Source organism: Rhagoletis pomonella, unplaced genomic scaffold, assembly GCF_013731165.1.
Source record: "Rhagoletis pomonella isolate Grant_MI unplaced genomic scaffold, Rhpom_1.0 Rhpom_scaffold_00009, whole genome shotgun sequence".
Lineage (NCBI taxonomy): Eukaryota > Metazoa > Arthropoda > Insecta > Diptera > Tephritidae > Rhagoletis > Rhagoletis pomonella.
The window spans coordinates 31,186,984-31,207,463 of record NW_023458563.1 but is presented as its reverse complement, the minus strand read 5'-3'; the positions used below and the strand labels follow the sequence as shown (position 1 = coordinate 31,207,463).

Below are 20,480 nucleotides of genomic sequence, written 5' to 3'. Positions count from 1 at the left end.
ATATTACCAAAGATTTTTTTATTATAATTCATATATTTAAAGGTGTTTATATGCTCTTGTGCATATATTTTAATAAAGTTAGTTACGTACTTTTTTAAGAAAAACAAATTTATAACAAAATAATTTTTATTTTAATATTACATCAAACGACTTTTAATTACTTTTTCAATCATATCCGTACTTTGAAAATTGGTTAAAAAACTTTTCAAAATATAAGCTTTCGAAAATATTGAAAATTCCACGCTTACCGTACGTGAACTCCCCTAATATGCTTTCCATGCATCTCTGTAAAAATATTGCTATTGGTACCACTGCAATTGAAATGTCACTTAAGAAAACGTGAGGCAAAATCTAAACTCAACAGATCGCTAATTTTTTACAAGTTCTGCTAATTTCTGGGTAATGGAATACATACAAAATGCATTCAACAGATCTTCAACTGACAGTTTCAAATTTATGCGAAGTTATGCGAAGTATGCATAATCAGACCATAAGTACTGCACCGCAAGCGTATTTGCTCGCATCTGTTGTAACACAGAATTGCTTTGTAAAATCTGGATACTGCAGTACAGTAGGTGACATGAGTTTATTTTTGAGATATTTGAATGCTTCTTCACAGTTTGTATTCCATTCGAATGGAACATTTTCGAAGTGAAACTTCTTTACCGGCGGTTGGTTGGTTGGTTGGTTGGGAGTAAATTGGCAAATTCAGCGGAAATTGCACACGGAAATGGTGTAACAGAAATGGTTGGGGCTGAAACAAGTGCTTCTTGTGTGTATGCATATGGTATAAACTTAACATAAATTTGCTAATAAAAAGTTAAAGAATAACACCTAGAAAAAGACCAATACAAGAATGAAAGTAAAGGTGACTACGTACATAGATAAAGAAAAGGATAAAGGCAAAGGTAAAAATAAAAACAAAAACAAAGATGCGTAAAGATAAAGGCAATAATGAAGGCCAAGGTAAATTTAAACACTTTACTTACATATATAAGGGCAAAGGTGAAGGGGAATATGTAAATGAAGAAAATGATAAACATAAACCTGAAGACAATGAGGAGGATGAGGATACCGATAAAAGTAAAGATGAAGATAGGGGAATAAAGATTAAAATAAAGGCAATTAAAGAGGAAAGGATATAAAGAGAGACGCAGAGACGCAATCTGGGAACTATTTTGGGATTTTAGAGATTTTCGGGATTCTCGGGACTTATCGATAATATAATCGATATTTTTATCGATTTTTTCATCGAAATTTTTATCGATATTGTTATCAATTTGGCTATCGATATTTTCGGAACTTATCGATATTTTTATCCATTTTGTTATCGATATTTTTATCTATTTGTTATCGATTTTGTAATCGATATTTTTAACTATTTGGTTAGCAATATTTTTTTTATAGATTTTGTTATCGATATTTTTATAGATTTTGTTATCGATTTACTTATCGGTATTTATCGATTTTGTTATCGATATTTATCGATTTTCTAATCGATATTTATCGATTTTGTTATCGATATCTATCGATTTTGCTATCGATATTTTTATCGATTTTATTACCGATATTTTTATCGATTTTGTTATGGATATTTTTATAGATATTTTTATCGAGTTTGTAATAGATTTTGCTCCAATATTATTATCGATTTTGCTATCGAAATTTTTATCGAACTTTTCATGGATTTTGTTATCGATATTTTTATCGGTTTTGTTATCGATATTTTATGGGATGTTACTGTCGATTTTGTTGTCGATATAGTATAAAGATAAAAATGAAGATAAAGGAAAACAGAATAACATGAATGTAATTAGAATGAACAGGGGTAGAGGCAGGGATCTAGATAGAAACAAGTAAGAGCAGCGCTGTCTTCGGCTATGCCGAAGACTTCATACCTTTCATGAACATCTGCAAATTTTACTTTGACAGATTACTGCTTTTGAATACATCTGCATACATCGATAGAGGAGTTCCATACTTATATAAAAAATCGCATCTAAACAATCAGAGGTATGGAAGATATACTTTATATGACACCAATCTAAGTGATTTTCACCGCTATGTGATCGGTATGTAAACCGGTAACACAATTTATTGGGTTTAGTTTCGTACATAAAGGAGATATATGGCAAAAACTGGTATCTTAACAATCAGTGCTATAGGAGATAAAGCTTATACACCATAGATTTTGACGATTTTCTCAGTAGACTTTGTATTATTATTTATAAAATATCTTACGAAATTTATCGGTTTTAGCTGTTCAAATAAAGGAGTTTTACAGTAAAATCCCATATCTGAACAATCAGATGTATGGAAGATATATGTTGTAGTCATCCGATCCTTGTTATTTTCACTGTAAGTATTCTGTTAATAGTGAGTGAAAATGGTGCGAAATTTCATGTTCCTAGCTGCATAAATGGAGAGTTATGATAAAAGACCTCATATCTGAACAATCAGTTGTATGGGGGCTGCAGGTTATAGTGACCCGACCTTTGTTATTTTCGCTGTAAGTCTTCTGTTGATAATGAGTGAAAACAGCGCGAAATTTCATGGTCCTAGCTACATAAATGGATGAATTATAACGAAAAATCTCATATCTGAACAATCAGTTGTATGGGAGCTATAGGTTATAGTTACCCGATCTTTTTAATTTTCACTGTAAGTTTTCTGTTGATAATTATTGAAAACAGTGCGGAATTTCATGTTCCTAGCTATATAAATGGAGGAGTTATAACGCAAAATTTTATATCTGAACAATCAGTTGTATGGGAGCTATAGGTTATAGAGACCCGATCTTTGTAATTTTCACTGTAAGTATTCTGTTGATAATGGGTGCAAGTATTGCATAATTTCATGTTCGTAGCTGCATAAATGGAGAAGTTATAATGAAAAATCTCATATCTAAACAATCAGTTGTATGGGAGCTATATGTTATAGTGGTCCGATTCTTCCGGTTCCGACAAATGATTAATACATTATAAAAATACACCCACCTACCAAATTTGATGCGGATATCTCGAAAACTGAGAGACTAGATTGCATACAAACAGACAGACAGACGGACAGACGGACAGACGGACAGACGGACATGGCTAAATCAACTCAACTCGACGTTCTGATCATATAAGTATACATTTTCATGGGTCTATCTCTTTTTGTTCTGGTACTTACAAACATCGGACCAAAGTTATAATACCATTTCATGCTCATGAAAGGTATAAAAAGACAAAAAATATAACCTTATGCAAAAGCAGATGTATGTGTGTATATTGGTTATGAGACAAAATAGATATGTATGTAACGTAAGTTCCACTTCTCCAGTGTGGCCCAGGCGCACTTACTTTTTTTTCTACATAATCTTGTTATGTGGCGGGAGTGTTCCGCAAAATTTTCAATAAATTTTCTGTAGTGATTACAGAAAGCTACGAATCTTTTGCTTCTTGAATAATTTTGTTTTTGCTATCTTCTGGAAGAATGCCGTTATCTGTGCATGGTTGAGATTTAAATTGTGCTTTCTACACAAAACAAATACATCGGTTAGATTTTGGATTATGTGCTTTTCAGAGCATCCTAAAACGACTAAATCGTCCATATAGATAAAGGCTTGTGCTGGTGATAAGCCAGCAAATGCAAAGGTCATCATTCTTTGGAAAGAATTTGGTGCTATTTTTAAGCCATAAGGGAGTCGTTGAAGCGATATGAGCCACTATTTGTGGAAAATGAATTTGTGGTGAATGGAATTTTTCTCTAATTCTATTTGATGAAAACCTGATATGAGATCTAAGCATGAAAAATATTTTGCTCTTCCAAGTTGGTCAAGAATATCATCAATTCTTGGTAAAGGGTATTTATCTGCAACTAGTTTTTTGTTAATTTGGCGGTAGTCAATGACTAACCTCCATCGTTTTTCACTTGCATTTGGCACTGACTTTTTTTGGAACTAAAAGTAAAGGACTGTTGTACACTAGTGTAGCAGGTTCGACTATATTATCTTCTACCAATTTTTTCACTTGCTTTTCTACCTCTAATTTGTGGGCGTGCGGGGTTCTATAATTTTTTATATACACAGGAGTAGGATCTGTAAGTTGTATTTGCTGCTTATAAAAATTAATTGCTGTTATTGGCTCTGAATCGATGCCAAATATGTCGCTATATTCTGAACATAATTAAGTTAATACCTTTTTATGATCTTTGGGAAAATTCTTTGAGAGTTTCTCTAATACCACTGTTTTCTACTACTTGAGTTACTTTGGTCTATTTCATGGATATCGTAGTCGGACAGTTTTTCATAGAAAATGTTTTGATTGTTTATTGTGATATTTTCATTTATGTTTAGTATTCGGACTAACGGGCGTTGTGAATTTGTAATTGTGTTGCTGATTATTGCTCCTGGAGTAATTTCTTGGTTTGGTATAAATATTTCAGGTTCATTTGTTTTTATGTTTAATTTTCTAATTACTTCTGACCTGGCTGGAATTATTATTGAATTTTCTTTGTGATTCGGGTAAACTCGTATAGGTATTTGTTTGTGATTGCCCGGACGTATTATGAGATAGTCATTTCCTTTAAGGAAATTTAAAAGACAATTGAATGTACAATATACCATCGTATGGTATAGGGAAATCTTCATTTATGATTTGAAATGTATGTGGTATAAGTATATTTTCTACTTGAAATTCTAAAAATGTCGTTCCTATTGATGATATTGTTCCTTGGCCTATTCCGCTTATTTCTGAATTGTTTTTTGTATTTAACTGGTGTTGCGTAATCATTATATTTTAATAATGATATTTCTGCACCACTGCGTGGTTCATCGGCAATTTTATTCGGCACCCGAATGTGAATATTAGTAAAACGAATTTTAAGAAAATACGTTTTAAACAATGAACTGTATTATTTAAATGTAAAAAAGCTCTTTAATAAATACTGAAATACAGTATTCTCGGTTTATACAGAATCTTATGAGGTTCAGTCATGGCCCAAACGGCGGTAGATGTATAGGTGGTCCTATGGCATGCAACGATGGACCACAGGTGTTCAGAACCAATGACATCGTAATATTTATGTAACTATTTTTCCTACATGCATTTGGACTATTTTGCTTACTAGTGTTAATAACAAGGAAGCGTGGTGCTATACTAGTATTTCATCTAGTACCACTTTTTACAGGGTATGTATATACATACATATAGATATACTAGGTTTTTGTTTAATAAACTTAAAAAATAACAATTTATTTCAGAAACTAAACATCTCATTTATAAAAACTCACGACCTTTATAATCCTTATGCAGGCCATTAACGAGATAATATGTCGTACTACGCCGTCGTACTACAGATTGCATGCTTCGCCATGAAGGTTCAGACATCGTCGTTCGATTTATCATCAAACATCATTTTTGCCTACGCTTTCAACAGTAAACAACACATGCGGTGGATATGAATGTCTCTTATGCTGACGATCGCTCGATTATGGGGTCTGGGAAGGGAATTGATGAATTGTGCTCCAAAGTAAACGGTTATCTCTCCGAGCTTTCTCACTTCTTCTCTGCAAGGAGCCTAACCCTCTCCCCCACAAAATCCCCAGCAACCCATTTCAGCACCTGGACGAAGGTGGTCAGACTGCAGCGGGTATTCATGTCGATGACGAACAAATCCCGACGGTGAATGATCCGAAAATCCTCGGAGAAACCTTCGACAGTCTGCTCTCCTTTTCGGCGCATACAATTGAAATTGTCAATAAAGTACAAAGCCACAACAAGGTAATCAAGTCCCTTCCCCGCAGCTCCTGGAGAAATGGCAAAGGCACGTTGTTGACAAAGTGCAAAGCAATTGGTCTGCCAGTTCCGAAATATGCAGCGCCTGTATGGTCGCCGGGGACTAGTAGGACGCAGTGGATGAAGCTACAGACTTGCGAAAACACTGCACTCCGGACAGCGACCGGATGAGTTCTGATGTCGCTGGATCGTCAGCTGCACGACGAGGCTCCCTACTAAGGGAGCATAACCCTCACAACGGCACGTCAGAAGGCATATATATGAACTGACGGACGGACTTCGTCAGAGGTTCATAAAGCAACCTCTTGACCCGAAAGCATACCGACAGGCCTTAAATGGCATAGGGAGTCAGTCTCGAGTTATATAGAATCTCGAGATGTAAATGTCGTTTTGGGCAAACAACCACCGGGCGTGGACGAGACAGAGCTTCGTCTGCCTCGAGAGACTCGGACCACAATAGCCCAACTTCGCTCTGGCTACTGCAGCACGTTAACCTCTTACCTGAGCAGAATAAACTCAGATATGACAAACGAGTGCACGGCATGCGGAGAGACACCCCATGACTCGATACATCTCTTCGCAAGCCCACTGAACCCCACTCAACTAACGCCCCTGTCCTTATGGACAGACCCTATCAAAGCTGCACGTTGTTGGGTCTCCCGTTAGTTGAGCTTGACGACAACGAAGGAGTGACTAATCGATATGGGAGAGGTTGTTGTAGCCGCTACAACAACAACAACATGGATATGAATGTGTTAGCTCTACTTGTTGTAAGCGAAATAATTGAAGCGGATGAAGAACTAATTTTTTGAACTCATTTTCAGTTGATGTTTCTACTCCAACGAAAGAGCAATAATGAAGCCTATCAAACACAACCACTAACACTCAAAACTGTTGTATAACCCGACGAAGTGGCGATTCCTTTTTATTTTCATCAAACCGTCTATCAAATGTGGTTGTACAACAAGGCATCTAATGTGCCAAGCTGTTGTACAACGAGCTTAAATTAGACTTAGTGCAGGAAAAAGCTTTCTTATATACAACTTTGTTGTGTACAATAAGTAATGTATGTTCAAAGGTATTTAAAACTCCTAATGTCAGATGGTCTAACGATTTATATTTATACACATCGCAATAGTCATAGTAAAAGACTGTAAGTTTCCGGTAAACTATTTTCTCTTCACTAGTTTGATGTCAAATACACCCGCTAGCATTTCTTCAAATGGTTTTTAATTATTTTGTATCCATCTAAATATTTCAGTATTTATTTTCTTTCCGTCTTAAAAAACCAAAAATCTCATTTAAGGGCTTTTGTAAATATAAAGACAAAATACCTATATGTGTACATTCTTTTTATTTTTAACAGAATATGCTTTGGGGATCCCACAATTACCGACAGCATCAAAAATGCTGGCAACACAAACTTTCACTTACGTGGCGGGTGGTAATAGGGTGCTTTCTGCTAACACATTCGGGTAGTTGTATTCAAATGAAGGATGCAGTGAATTATCCGCTTGCGGCACCGGATGTGCGCCTAAAATACATGATCCCTCGCCTAATGGATGCAAAAACGCACGGCGCATTAAATTGGAAATTTTTTAGTAATGATGAGGCTCCATTGGGAAATGCCATCAATGAACTACAGAATAAGACGGTAATCCAGAGCCTTGCGTTGATATTAAGGGAATCGGTAACGCTACTTGGAATGCAAAATATGACAACCCATACGAGCATCAACACGCAGTTACAAATGATTTCTATGCTGGCGAAAGCCATGTCATCTTCCACGTCTGAGTTGCAAGAAACCATGCGATATAGCAGTCTTAAGTATTTGAGTCGCGAAAATCTCCTCAATCGACACAACAACATCATGCTAGACTCAGACCCAAAAACGACACAGGCCCAGGCCATCGGTGTACACAGTTTAGCAATTTCAACGCTACAGGAGAACTATGAAAGCTGTCAGTCATGTCAAATGCGTGAAAAGGCGAAGCTCAGGAGCTTAGAATCAATAAAAAATCAAATTCTAATGCGTTTACAGCTGGTCCGCTTGCCCAATATTACCAAGCCGATTGCCGTCCCACATAGTATTATTGAGAAATTTTACAAAAACTTCAATAGCACGCTGGCCGGAAACAGAAGAAACGCCACCTTTTTCGATGTGGTCGCTGGCTCAGATGTTAAGCCAAAAGTAGTAGATAAGTTTTCCCTGATGTATACAAACACGCCCAGACATACAGAAAAAGATGTGCCCTTTCTGATGCACTATTCTAAACATGCTCGTCATTTTCAGCATGGCCAGCAAGAGCACTATCAGTATCCATATAATAAACCCAAATATCAAACATTCCGCATTCCACCCAATCGACACTCGCACCACCACCGCGGAATAATTCCTAAGGATAACAACAGGGATGCACTGTTGGAGTTAAGTGATATTGAATATGACCAACACGATGATGTGCAGAACGATGAACGTCAGCAAAATAGCAACTACCAACAAACTTTTAGTAGAATTAGGCAGAAGAAACGAGTTAAAGGCGAAAAAGGACAGCTATTCAATATGAAAGAAAGTGGCGTCGTATCTGCTGTGTCCAAGGATGACAGCTACATCACACATTACGAATACACAAAGGAAATAGATGAGGAACCTTACTCGCATGTGAACAGTATTTACATATTTCCAACTAGTAAGTAAAAATTTTCCTTATCCTAAAAATTATAGCAGGTTGATAGTATAGTGCTATGCTGATAAAAGCTACCGCTGTGTAGATACTCGTAGATATTTACATACATGTGTTTTTAAACAATGGCTAAACACGCTCTTGAAAATAAAACTTTGTACTAGAGTTCACTCTTTGATGCAAAAGGCAAAAATTTGTTTTGCACAAAAGCGTGAACTGTCTTGTTGCTTTGGATGCGAAATTTCAAACAGTTCAGCCACAGCGGCGTCTCAAATATTCGTTGCGCTTCCTAAATTGAACTTTATTATAAAAATATAATTAAAACGAAAAGATAGGATATGTTCTTAAAGCTTCCGATTTAACGAAATTACCAGACTGTTCAGTGGAGGCAGAGTCACGTTGGCAGAGTCACGACGTACAGTAGTCAAATTGAGTTTTCAGCAGCTTCGACGTCGACATTAGCACAATAACGACGTACAATTCCATCAACAGATTCAATAAGCAGAGCGGCAACGGAAGCAGTCTCATTCGGCTCACCAGCAGCAGCAGTCATTTGAGAAGAAGAAGGAGAATTAAAAGGAACGGCAGTGGGCGCAACAACAGGATTAGGCTCTCCGGTCACAGTGACTGATGGGATAACTGGAGATTTGCGAATTGAACCAGCTGACTGAACTTTGTTGTTAGAATTATTACAAACACATTTTTTAGAACGTAGAGTGTAGGCATTGTTTTTAGATTTTGCATTAGGCGCATTTTTACTGACGCGTGAGCATCTAAATTAGATAAACACGGAGCGAGCAAAACCACGACCTTTCGCATTGACTGCACTTCAACTATTTAATAGAATAAACTTTTTCCCAAAACATATCAATTCCAGAGCGCTGGAAATATCAAGCTCACTTTGCCTCAGTAAATTCCACTGCGTGGTTATTATATCAGGATCCCAATCTATGAGATGGGGAAATTTAAAAAAAGAGGTAAAATTAGTAAATCTTCTTTAGAAACTACCTTAGCTGCTGTCATTATTTGTAAAAGTTTTATATCTTCACCTTTGAAATCAAATCTTAAATTTATTTATGGAAAACTTTATTATGTTGGTTTTAACTTCAAGGATTCCAGAACAGTTGACTTTTCATAAACATCTGAGCTTTCGTTCCAACAAAAATTTCAGATATTTTAACATGATTATTTTTGTTTTTGAAATCAACAATAATATGTTACTGATCGCATCTTTTTAAATAAAGCTACTCAAAATTAAGGGATAATGTGCTTTGATAGCTGCATATAAGGATGGCAAACGAGAGCTTTCAGCTTGAAACTCTTTGTTAAGATTGTTAACTAAGGGGAAATGTATGATAGAAATTAAAATAGCATTTGGTTTTGCAACACATCCCTTCTGCCAGGTCTGCAGATCGCACTTCGTAAAAGCAGGAAATAAAATAAAGTTTCAAACTATCCCATTGCTCACCTATTCTTAAAACAACGCTTCCTAGTGAAAGCCATCGTGTTTGAGATATGCCCAAGATTTTGTGGGGTTTTACCGAACAGTAGTCCTGAAATTCCTTCAGTTCATGTATCCTCTTTGGACTGCGGGAAAAGAAACTATTGGGGTATTCACCGTTCGTACCAAATTGAGACAACATTTTGAGACATTTTTAGCATCAAACTGAGAGCACTCCTTTCCAGCAGTTGTCGCAAAATCGTCGCAAAACTTTACTGGTGTTGCCAGACAATTCTTCTTTGTTTGTGTTTAACTATTACCAATTGCCAATATTTGTTCTTTATTTTCCTTGATTTGTTTGTTTTCAGCAGCCATTGCGCTCAAATCAAATGCAAATAAGGAAAACGTCCCCCCCAATAAATTAAAAAACTTTGATAGGTATTGCCATAATGCAACTCTGCTACGAGGTTGCAAAATGTAGACGCGTAAAAAACATACCTTTGAGTGTGACAAAATGTAGACGGCGCACTATGCTTCCCTTCCATACAAAATGTGGGCAAAAATAGAATTATGGACTAAATTCAAAAATGCCATTGGTTTTTGGATAATTTTCATACTTTCACTGTAAATGCAGTTTGAAGTTGAAAATGTCGGTTCTTGTGGCTTTTACATAGGTACGTACATATAGATAGTTCGTTCTATTTTCAAAACGTAGTGCCAAACGTAGTGTCAAATGGTAGTGCTTGGCCTGTAGATGTGCAATAAAGTTTTGTACTTTTTAAAAGGGTTGCCACCTGTTACAAATTTTATTAAAATTATTTAATAAGTTAAATGGATTAGATATTACAATATGGGTATCAATTGAACAAGTTTTCAAAATACTTTACTTCTAAATGACACGTAGAAGGCTTTCCATATGTTTAAAAAATCAAATTCACTTTAATTAAGGGAATAAGGTAACTGAAATATGTATGTCAATATGAGTATCAGACAAATGAAAACATTTGACATATTTAGCAAGAAATAAGTGGAAAGTAAAAGCATTCCTCCTATGGTTTGACGTAATTATTACTTTAGTTCAACTAAATTCGACTTTACAAACAGGTGGCAGCCCTATTCGTAATATTTTTAAGCTAAAACCTTATTAATCCACTTTCGTCTGACTCCCTTATGGTGATACCTATCCATTTCAATTACACAATTCCTTTAATTCAAGTGGAATTTAATTTTTTAAACAGGTGGCAACTCTCTACATGTAGCTAATACACATTTCGATTGATACCCATCTCTTAATAATTCATTTAACTTATAAAAAAAGTTTATCTAATTTTTCAACAATCGAATTTTTTAACAGGTGGCAACAAAAAATATAAACCTTCTATTGTCCACAGGTCAAGATTTTTAATCTGACACTTCATTTTTGAAAATGGTACAAATCGTGCAGATCTCAAGGCACTGACAAAAAGTGCAAAAAAATGAGCAGGTTTTTATTTCTTCTTTTGAAAGCTAAAAGCCCGTACTATTTAATAAAGTAATAAAAATAACCTAGTTTTACATATATTTTTTTATTCATTCCATTAAAATTTAGCATTTTTTGAAATTTTGTTTAAAAAAATTGTCTTTCTGGAACACCGCAGGGACACCCTGTGTTTAATTTTATTACAAACTTTTAATTCTTGTAATTCTCTACTATCTATATGGAAACAAGAAACGTCAAACCAACATTTTATTTCAAAGAATATATTTTTGATATTTTTTTCTGTGAAGAGCTTATTAAAATGTTTAGTATAAAATTTGTCGACTTTAGTGCTTTCCTGGCGGCATACAATAAATTTTTTAGGGAAATTTCTGTTTAATTCTTTTTAGTGGATAAATTGTCTTTACAAAAATACGAAACAAGTTCACATTGCAGATAACGAATTTTTTGATTCTCTCCCACTTAGGCGGCACTGTGCGGCGTCGTTTTTCATTTTTGTACATCAACATTTTGAGACACTATTAGGAACGAACTGTGTACAACCCATATATATGTTGCGGCACAGTGTCTCAATGTTTTTCGGCAATTTTTTACAAGCGTAGCTGGAACAAAGGTGAATTGAGTGGCAGGTGCACTTTATATAATGTTTCAGCCCGCCCAAGTCTACAGCCATAACATTTGCTCCTTCAGTGGCCAACCCAATTAGGTTTCTTATTTTTAAAGGCAAATGACTGGCAAATGTTTAAAAGGTACAATTGGAAAATATTTATATGCAAAGTGATGTTTGCAATATGTATATATATGTATTGCAATTTGCCGACCAACCTACCAAATGAAAAAGAAGCGACCAAATTTGGTGGGAAAAGACTAATAGTGGCAACACTGCTTAGAATACAAATTATTCTTACAGACTACTCAGCTAACACTAATTAAGTGCTACTAAAACTTGAAAATTAAGAATGTTAAATGCATTAAGTAAAGAGCTAAGAGTACATAAATCACTAGTGGTGTGGCACAGAGAAAAATGTTCGCAGATTTGTGGCTAAGGCAGGGCTTGATTGTGTGAAATCAATGTCTAAAGTAGGGATGCACAGCATAGGTGCACGCAGTTGACGTCGCGGGCAAACTGCGAGCACGCGAGCGTGCTAGGCGAGGTGAAGTGAGCTGTACGGAGATGGCAACGTATACATATTAACCACTACACACTTCTTTTCAAGTAAAAATGCGTGTATGTATGTGTACTTTTGCGACAACTGAGCCAGTGTGGCATCAGGGCACCAGAAAAAGCCAATTTTCCAAAACAAAAGCGCCAAGTTTTTATTATCATGTTTAATAATTTTTTTGATTCAGTAAAAAGTGTATATACACATCCATTTCCTCATGTTTTTATCAATAAATTAATTTAAATACATTTACAACAACGCAAAACATATTTAATTTACCTATTCCTCACATTTTATTCTGTAAATGAATTCCATCTTAATGTAGAATATAAGTGTTTGGTATGTACATACATATATACACTTGTATGTACCTATGCATTCGGTGTGCTTAAATTAAAGCATCACTAAATAACGCACCAAGCATTGAATTCCAATTATTTTGGCTTTCTGGTTTCCCAAAAGCACTAAATTTAGTGCAAAATGCACGACCTTGGCAACAGTGAGCTGAGCACATCCATGCTCAAACAGTGATGCCAGAAAAAGTATTGAGTAAATGCACTATGTATATTTTTCTTTTAAACCAAAAGTTCTAATTGGCGAGGGGATTAATTTTTGGTTCTTACATAGAACACTGATAAGATTCATAAACTTATCTTAGGACTTAATTAATATAATCAACATTATTTGTAGACGAATATATTTGTGTTCCTATTAAATAGTAGCTTATGTCGGGAGGCTGGCTTTAGTAAAATGTACCATTCCCTATATTCTTTAAACCACAAGGAATTTTTTTATGAGACTTCATACGAATATTGAATTGCTAGCATCGCAACTCCCTCTTTTACGTTTACTTTCCAAAAGTTCTTCAACGACTCGGCGCCAGTGAGTCTTTCGCAATCGTATGCTGCGAATGGTTCATTATACTAAAGCCAGTCTTCCGACATATTTTATACGAACACAGATATATATACTTCCCAATAGGCTTGTAAAATGCCCAATACCCAAATCCCTCGCAAGAGTTATTATCGGCAAAACTTTGAATACGCTCAAATCTGGCATCGCTGCAGCAAGTACTTTGTCACGCCAGTGAAACAGTATTGATATTTTAAGTACAATTGTACTTTTTTCATTACAATTAATTTTAAAAAGTACAAAAGTACAATTTGCCGATTTTAAGTACAATTTCAACATCAAAAATACTTTTTGTACTAAACGCTCAAATCTCTTCTAGCACTTTGATTCTTAATCCGTTTACATTTAAGTAAATGGATATACCTATATTTCACATTTTCTTCAAAACGAAATTATGAATTGTAATTTTGAATTTAAACGTGGTTGTAAACAGTAATATTAGTGATGTGAGTTATGGTGATTGCGATTTCTTATCACCGGCGGGTGAAATATCCCTTATCGCTATTTATTTTGAAAAAATCTTTGAAAATTCAATTTACCTAATTGCGATACTGCAGAAATAGAAGTAATTGAGCAAATGTATGTAAATTCCATGCGTTGAAATTAAAAATTTCCCTTGAGGATTTCCATTTTATCGGTAGTGATCTCATTTTATGTAATTTATTTTCATTTATATGAACTGACCTATATAGTGTATTAATGTTTTATCATTATTGCCTTCATCTTTGACAAAATTACACGGTCACCCTGTATTTATTTTATTTTTTTAAATAAGTTTAATTATTTTTTTTTTATAAAATGGTAGCGCATTGTCTAACAAAAACCGTGCAAATAAATCCAAACTTGAAAGATTGAAAAAAATCAACAAAGTTTCATCACAGTTTTTGTTCAGAATTTGTAGACATGTTTTTGTAGCCCATTCATTCCAGTATAATAAGGAGCAAATTTGAAGTGTCTAAAAAATACCATTGATTTTTTGAATTTTTCTGTTTGCGGTGTTGCGCACTTTCTTCCATATAACGAATGTTCGCATTTTATTTTATATGGATGAAAATGGGCGTGTCGCGCTGCTGTTTTTTATTTCAATATTTTAAATAAAGCTTTATTTGTATAGTTTTTGTTAGACAATGATAAATAATATAATAAATAGCCCAAACCAGGTGTCCTTAGCATTTTGTCGCGGGGTGTACTTTCAAAAATGTGAAATATAATTCAAGAATTTATTTGTGTATAATTTAAGTTAAACTCTAAGCTGAATGAAACTAAGTTTAACTTAGTGGGACTTTATAGGCTAGCTGAAGAGATCTCAATGATAAGTTACGTTAAATTAAGCCTACACTAACTGAAGCTGTACAATGAATTGAACAATAAACACACTGCAGTAGACAACAAAATTGGTTTTGCTTGGTTGCGGGAAAATGGAGGTAATGCATTGACGGAAATGGTGAAAAGTACAATTAAGCTCAAAAAGTTACACTTTTTGTCATTAATTTGGTACAATTTAAAAATTTTAAATATCAACACTGATGTGAATGTATGACCAGTGTTGCCAAACATGGGCTTTTCCTACCAAAACTGGTAGGTTTTTGTCCATTTGGTAGGTTGGTAAACTTGATTGGATTTTGGTAGGTTTCGGGACAATTTGTAATAGTTATTTGCGAAAAATAGAAAATATGTACGTATCTCCAAATATTTTCGCAACCTTTTTTACACAAATATTTCACCGGTGCGTTCGTATAATGGCGGCCACAAACATGTAAATATACCTGATTCCTAAGTACAAACGTATACCTTATTATTGCCAATATGCAATACGGACATCCATATATCGTGACCTAAGGGTGAAATGGTGGCAAGTCCATGTTTAGAAATTTTTCACGAGAGATGAAAAATCGATGTAGTTTCGTATTACCTGTCATTCTGCATCAAAAACTAAACTTAAAAAACATGGACTTGGCACCTTTTCACTTTTAGGTAGCGTTATAATTTATGGCGTACTTGGACCAAGATTCCAGAAAAGTCTGCCATGGGCTCGTACTTCCCAATCGAAGTCTGGGTTCGCGAATGTCATCGTAGAAGGCAAATGAGGCCAGAATAAATATTATGTCGGACATTCAGGCAGCGTCAAAGGCCTTTGAGTCTCTTAAAACGGCATCAAGGCTTGTAAACTCTTGAACCACCTGCGAGCCCACAATAGCGTCACGCATGAAGGGTTTGAAGGCAACGAAAGGGCTGACTGTCTCGCAAAGCGTGAAGCCTTTCTGTGGTACATCTAAAGGATACACTGCAGACCTACTTAGGAGCTAGCTGGGAATAATCTCAAATTGCTGCCTACCGGTGGAAGTCAAAGGGAATAAGACAATCAAAGATATGCATAACTCTTTCCAGCAGGAACTCCGAAAGACACCTTGAACTTAGAACTCTTATTGCCAACCTGACAGCACACTGTGAGTTAACGTACGGTTTTAATTAAATGGGTATTTCTGTAGAGACGGACTATAGGGTTTGTCGGCTGGTGAAAGAAACCCCAGAGAATATTCTATGTGCCTGTCGACGAAGCATGAATCGTAGATTGATACACCTTGGAGAACGATTGCCTTCTCCATCTAAAATTTGGAACATGGCCTCATCCAAAGTGCTGAGCTTTTTAAATGGCCTAAGGTTGGAGTGATTACAATTTTGATTTAGCACAATATATCTTCTTACGTCGCAGCGCGGGTATCTTCGACGTAATAATAATAATATCGTCACTAGACATGAATAAAGAGCTCGGAAAAACTCTTTGGGGAGTTCTGGGGAATACTATGGATAAGTCTGTTCAGTAAAATGAATCGTTATACGCAGTTAATTTGTTTTTATTAATCTAGTTGTGTTTTAGTTTTACTAGTTTATGTTAATTATTATTATTATTATTATAACATCTCATAGGTACAGTAAGACGCAGGGTCTTTTCGTTGTACGCAAATTAATATATAAATTTCAAAACTTTTAACTTAATCTTACAAGTACTAAAATAAGTATAAAATACAAAAAATTATAGGGTAAGAAAGTAAAATAACAAATTAGTTGATGGGGTAATAGGATAGTAAACATAGATAAACATAGATGAGGGGAATAGAGGGAGGATATTACACATATAGCTTTGTAACTGCCATTTTGAAGCAACCAATCGATGTTATGCATTTAATTGAAATTGGTAGTGAGTTCCAAATTCTTATATCACTAACAAAAAACAATCTAGACGCCGTTAAAGTTTCGTACTTTGGGACAACAATATTGTGTGTACGAGATGATTTCACAAAAACTAATTTCCGGAAAAGATAACCAGGTTGACGGTTTCTAATTAATTTGAATAGATACACCAAATTGCGGACTTTGAGGTAATTATCAAGGGTGAGCCCAAGAATATTTTTAGTATAAAATGATATGTGGTCAAACTTCTTTTTAGAATAAAGCCACGTTATTTAAAACTAGATTCAATTTATTCTTAGAATCGTAGCTTAGATTGCCATAGACCAGTTCAAAATAGGAAATATGGGGAACGATGAGGGACTTAACTAGTTTGAGTTTTGTGTTATTCGGCAGACAATAGCATATATGCCATAGATTTCTTAATATAAAATATATTTTTGATATACTATAACGTATGTGAGCCGTGCAAGTTAAGCGGGAATTCATTTTAATACCAAGATTAGTTACAGCATATTCAAATTTTAGTTCCATCTCGTTCAAAATAATTGGTGATATGCTACTGAGATCAAAAGGAACGCACGAAATCGGAAGTACCTGCGTTTTGGTGGCATTTAAAGAGAGGCCATTCATGGTGGCCCAGACTTCAATTCTTTTCAGGTCCTCATTTAATCTGGCCACCAAGTCTTCGGCAAGACCTATGGGACGTGAAAGGTACATCTGCGTATCATCAGCATATAGGTGAATGGAAGAGTTTTGGCAGCATTGAACAATGTCATTTATAAAAATACTGAAAAGTATGGGGCCCAAAATGGAGCCTTGAGGTACCCCACAGGTAATTTCTCGGCGATGTGAGAAGATATCTCCACACTGGACTTGCTGTGACCTGTTCGAGAGGTAGTCTTTTATAAGCTTAAGTGCACTGGGGTTGAACCCGAAATAATTTTTTCAATTTCAAAAGAAGAATATCATGGTTTACCATGTCAAAAGCTTTGGAAAAATCTAAGAGTACTAAAATTGTGAGCAGCTTACTGTCGAAAGCGGGGCGGATGTCGTCCATAATCTTTAACACGGCTGTGGAACAACTATGGTTGGATCTAAACCCAGACTGGAGTTCGCTCAATAAATTAAATTTGTTCATATGTGACACTATCTGAGCGGAAATAAACTTTTCGAAAACTTTCGCCAACATTGGTAAAATACTGATGGGTCTAAAGTTTTGGGGAGAGTTACAAGAGTTGCTTTTTGGGACCGGAATCACCCATTGCTTTGGAAAGGTAGAGGAAGCTAAGGCAAAGTTAAAAATGTGTGTAAGTGTAGGAAGCACGTACGGGAGGATAAGTTTTAAAAAACGCAGGCTAAGACCATCCACACCAATGGCGTTCGATTTTATTGCAAGAATGCACTTTGCAATATCGTCTTCAGTGGCTGCATCGAATACAAACTCGAAAGCAGGATTACAAACTAGTTTTTCATTAATGCTGAAAGGTGGTGCATTCGGATGTGAATTAACGCCAACGAAGTATGAGTTCATTAAATCAGCATCTATCATACAGGTTTTCACATCCTTGGCGCAGACACCCAGTGACTTCAGATTTTTCCACAACACCTTGGAAGGCATGTTGGAATTAAATTTTGCATCGAGATAGGCTTTTTTACTATTGCGCAAAGCAGATGTTACTTTGTTTCGCAAGTTTTTATATGTGCTCCAGCGTTCATTGGTGGGATTACGCTTCCAGGATCTATAAGCCCTACATCGCTCTTTGATAAGGACTAAAATGGCTTTAGTGAACCAAGGTTTTTTATGATCAATTGTTTTAATACTGCGAATAGGGAGATATTTATCAAATAAGTATTGTACTAGCGTTGTAAAATAGGCTAATTTGTCGTCAACATTTGCAAAGTACCAGCAGCAGTTCCAGTTAAGTGAGACACTTTCACCATATAATGCAGATGTGTTTACATTCTTGAAATCTCTAAAGGTAAAATTTGTTAAAGGCTTCGTTTTGTGAAATTCAAAGTCAAAAAATATTATCATTAGCTCGTGGTCAGAAACTCCAGACAGGGAAAATTGATCAACATGACTTACACTACTACCAACGCTTACACCAAAAAGATCCAACATACTTGGCTTGCAGTGGGGCGCAAACCGAGTTGCATATTCGTTTGTGATAGTAATACCACAGGTGTTAAAGCTGTTCAATAGCTGATTAGATCTTTCGTTATTAGCTAACATATCAACGTTGAAGTCACCACAGATGAGAACATGAACATAGCTCAAGGACAATTCAGAGATTTTAGCAAACAATGAGGTGAGATCATTTGATTTATGGGGGTTATATACACATATAATAAGACACTTTCGTATATTATCACAACATTCAACAAACATGCTTTCGACAGCTTCATGGGAGTGAGATTTATAAATGACTCTAAAGTTGAGATCGGCTCTGTGAAAGATCGCTATGCCCCCCCCCCCTCTGTTACCAGTAGTTCTATCATTCCTCACAATTGAATAATCACACAGAGTATATGCGCTATTCGCTAAAGAAGGCTTAAACCAGATCTCAGTCACACAGATTGCGTCAATGTTTAGATCACGAAAAGTTAAATTAAGATACTCAAGTTTTTCAGCTGTTAAACTTCGAGCATTGAAGTGGCACACATTGAACCCTGTATGGTAGTCACACACATATTTAAGAGCTAGCCTTAAGCAGGGATCACACGATTTGTACATTTTTACACAAAATGCCAAACTTAGATTTGTCCACATTTGCGCATTTGGATAGCGATGTACAAATGATTTGTTTTGCGATCAGACGATTTGGCTGCCAAAGATCCAAATGATTTGGCACACATTTGCGCACAGCAGTAAAGTGACAAATATTGTCCACATTCATTCACGCGATTTGACTATTTGGTCATAAATACATACTTAAACAGCTGATCCAGTGTCAACCATACTCTTGCATCTATGAGTTTGTGAGATTTGAAGTGAAATAAACAAAAATAATATGTACGCACAGGTACTCAGAATTTTGAATACACTCTCAAAATCTTGGCTGAAGGTAAAAAACGCGTTTTTCATAGGTTGAAGCATATAGTTGCTCGTAACTTTATTTCTGTTTGCCCGATGAAAAATACTTACATATGCCATTTAAGAGAAAACATTTCGTTGTTTACAACCATTTATAAATGGTTAATTTGTCTTCAGAATGGGCACCCTATGTATGTATACTAGTTAACAAAATAGTCGGACAAGTCGTAATTTAAAATGAAAAATGTTAAAAATTTAAATTTTGCATATCGATGGCTGAGTGGAAGATCGACCTATCTCGGAAGCCAGTTCAAAAACGCCCTATCTCTGAAAGTTTTTCAAGAACGCCCTACTTCAAAGTTTGATTGAAAAACGCCCTATTTCAGAATTTGCTTGAATAACGCCCTATCACAGAATTCATTTCAAAAACGCCCTATCTCAAACGAAAATACATTGAAAATAAGCCGATATAGGGCGTTTTTGAATTGGCAGCTGAGATAGGGCGTTTTTCAATGAAATCCTGAAGTAGGGCGTTCTTGAAAAGTTTTCTGAGATAGAGCGTTGTTAAAAAATTTTCTGAGATAGGGCGTTTTCGAACTGGTTGCCGAGATAGGTCGATCTTCCACTCAGCCATCGATATACTCTGTAAGATTCCTTTCAGTGATCTGACTTCTACCACATTGTTGTAGATCTGCCACTTTTTTGAGCACACCTACCACACAAGGTCTGAAATCTACCACATATTCGCGTTTTTCAGTAGTTTTATTTTTGCTCAACATAATTTTCTTAATTTTAAG

General features: G+C 35.6%; 1 protein-coding gene across 8 annotated transcripts in view; it reads left to right on the top strand.

The window, feature by feature from the left end:
- The window catches only part of LOC118745721, a 163,098-nt gene that overhangs the window by 45,129 nt on the left and 97,489 nt on the right, over window positions 1–20,480 (top strand). For 6 of the 8 annotated variants that reach the window (XM_036479342.1, XM_036479338.1, XM_036479340.1 and 3 more), the window contains one exon: window positions 7,147–8,470. In XM_036479342.1, coding sequence (XP_036335235.1) covers window positions 7,150–8,470 — 1,321 coding nt within the window. In that variant the 5' untranslated portion in view covers window positions 7,147–7,149. Of the gene's footprint in view, window positions 1–5,299; window positions 5,363–7,146; window positions 8,471–20,480 lie in introns of those variants that run through there. The other 2 variants (XM_036479335.1, XM_036479343.1) reach the window with 1 other exon arrangement.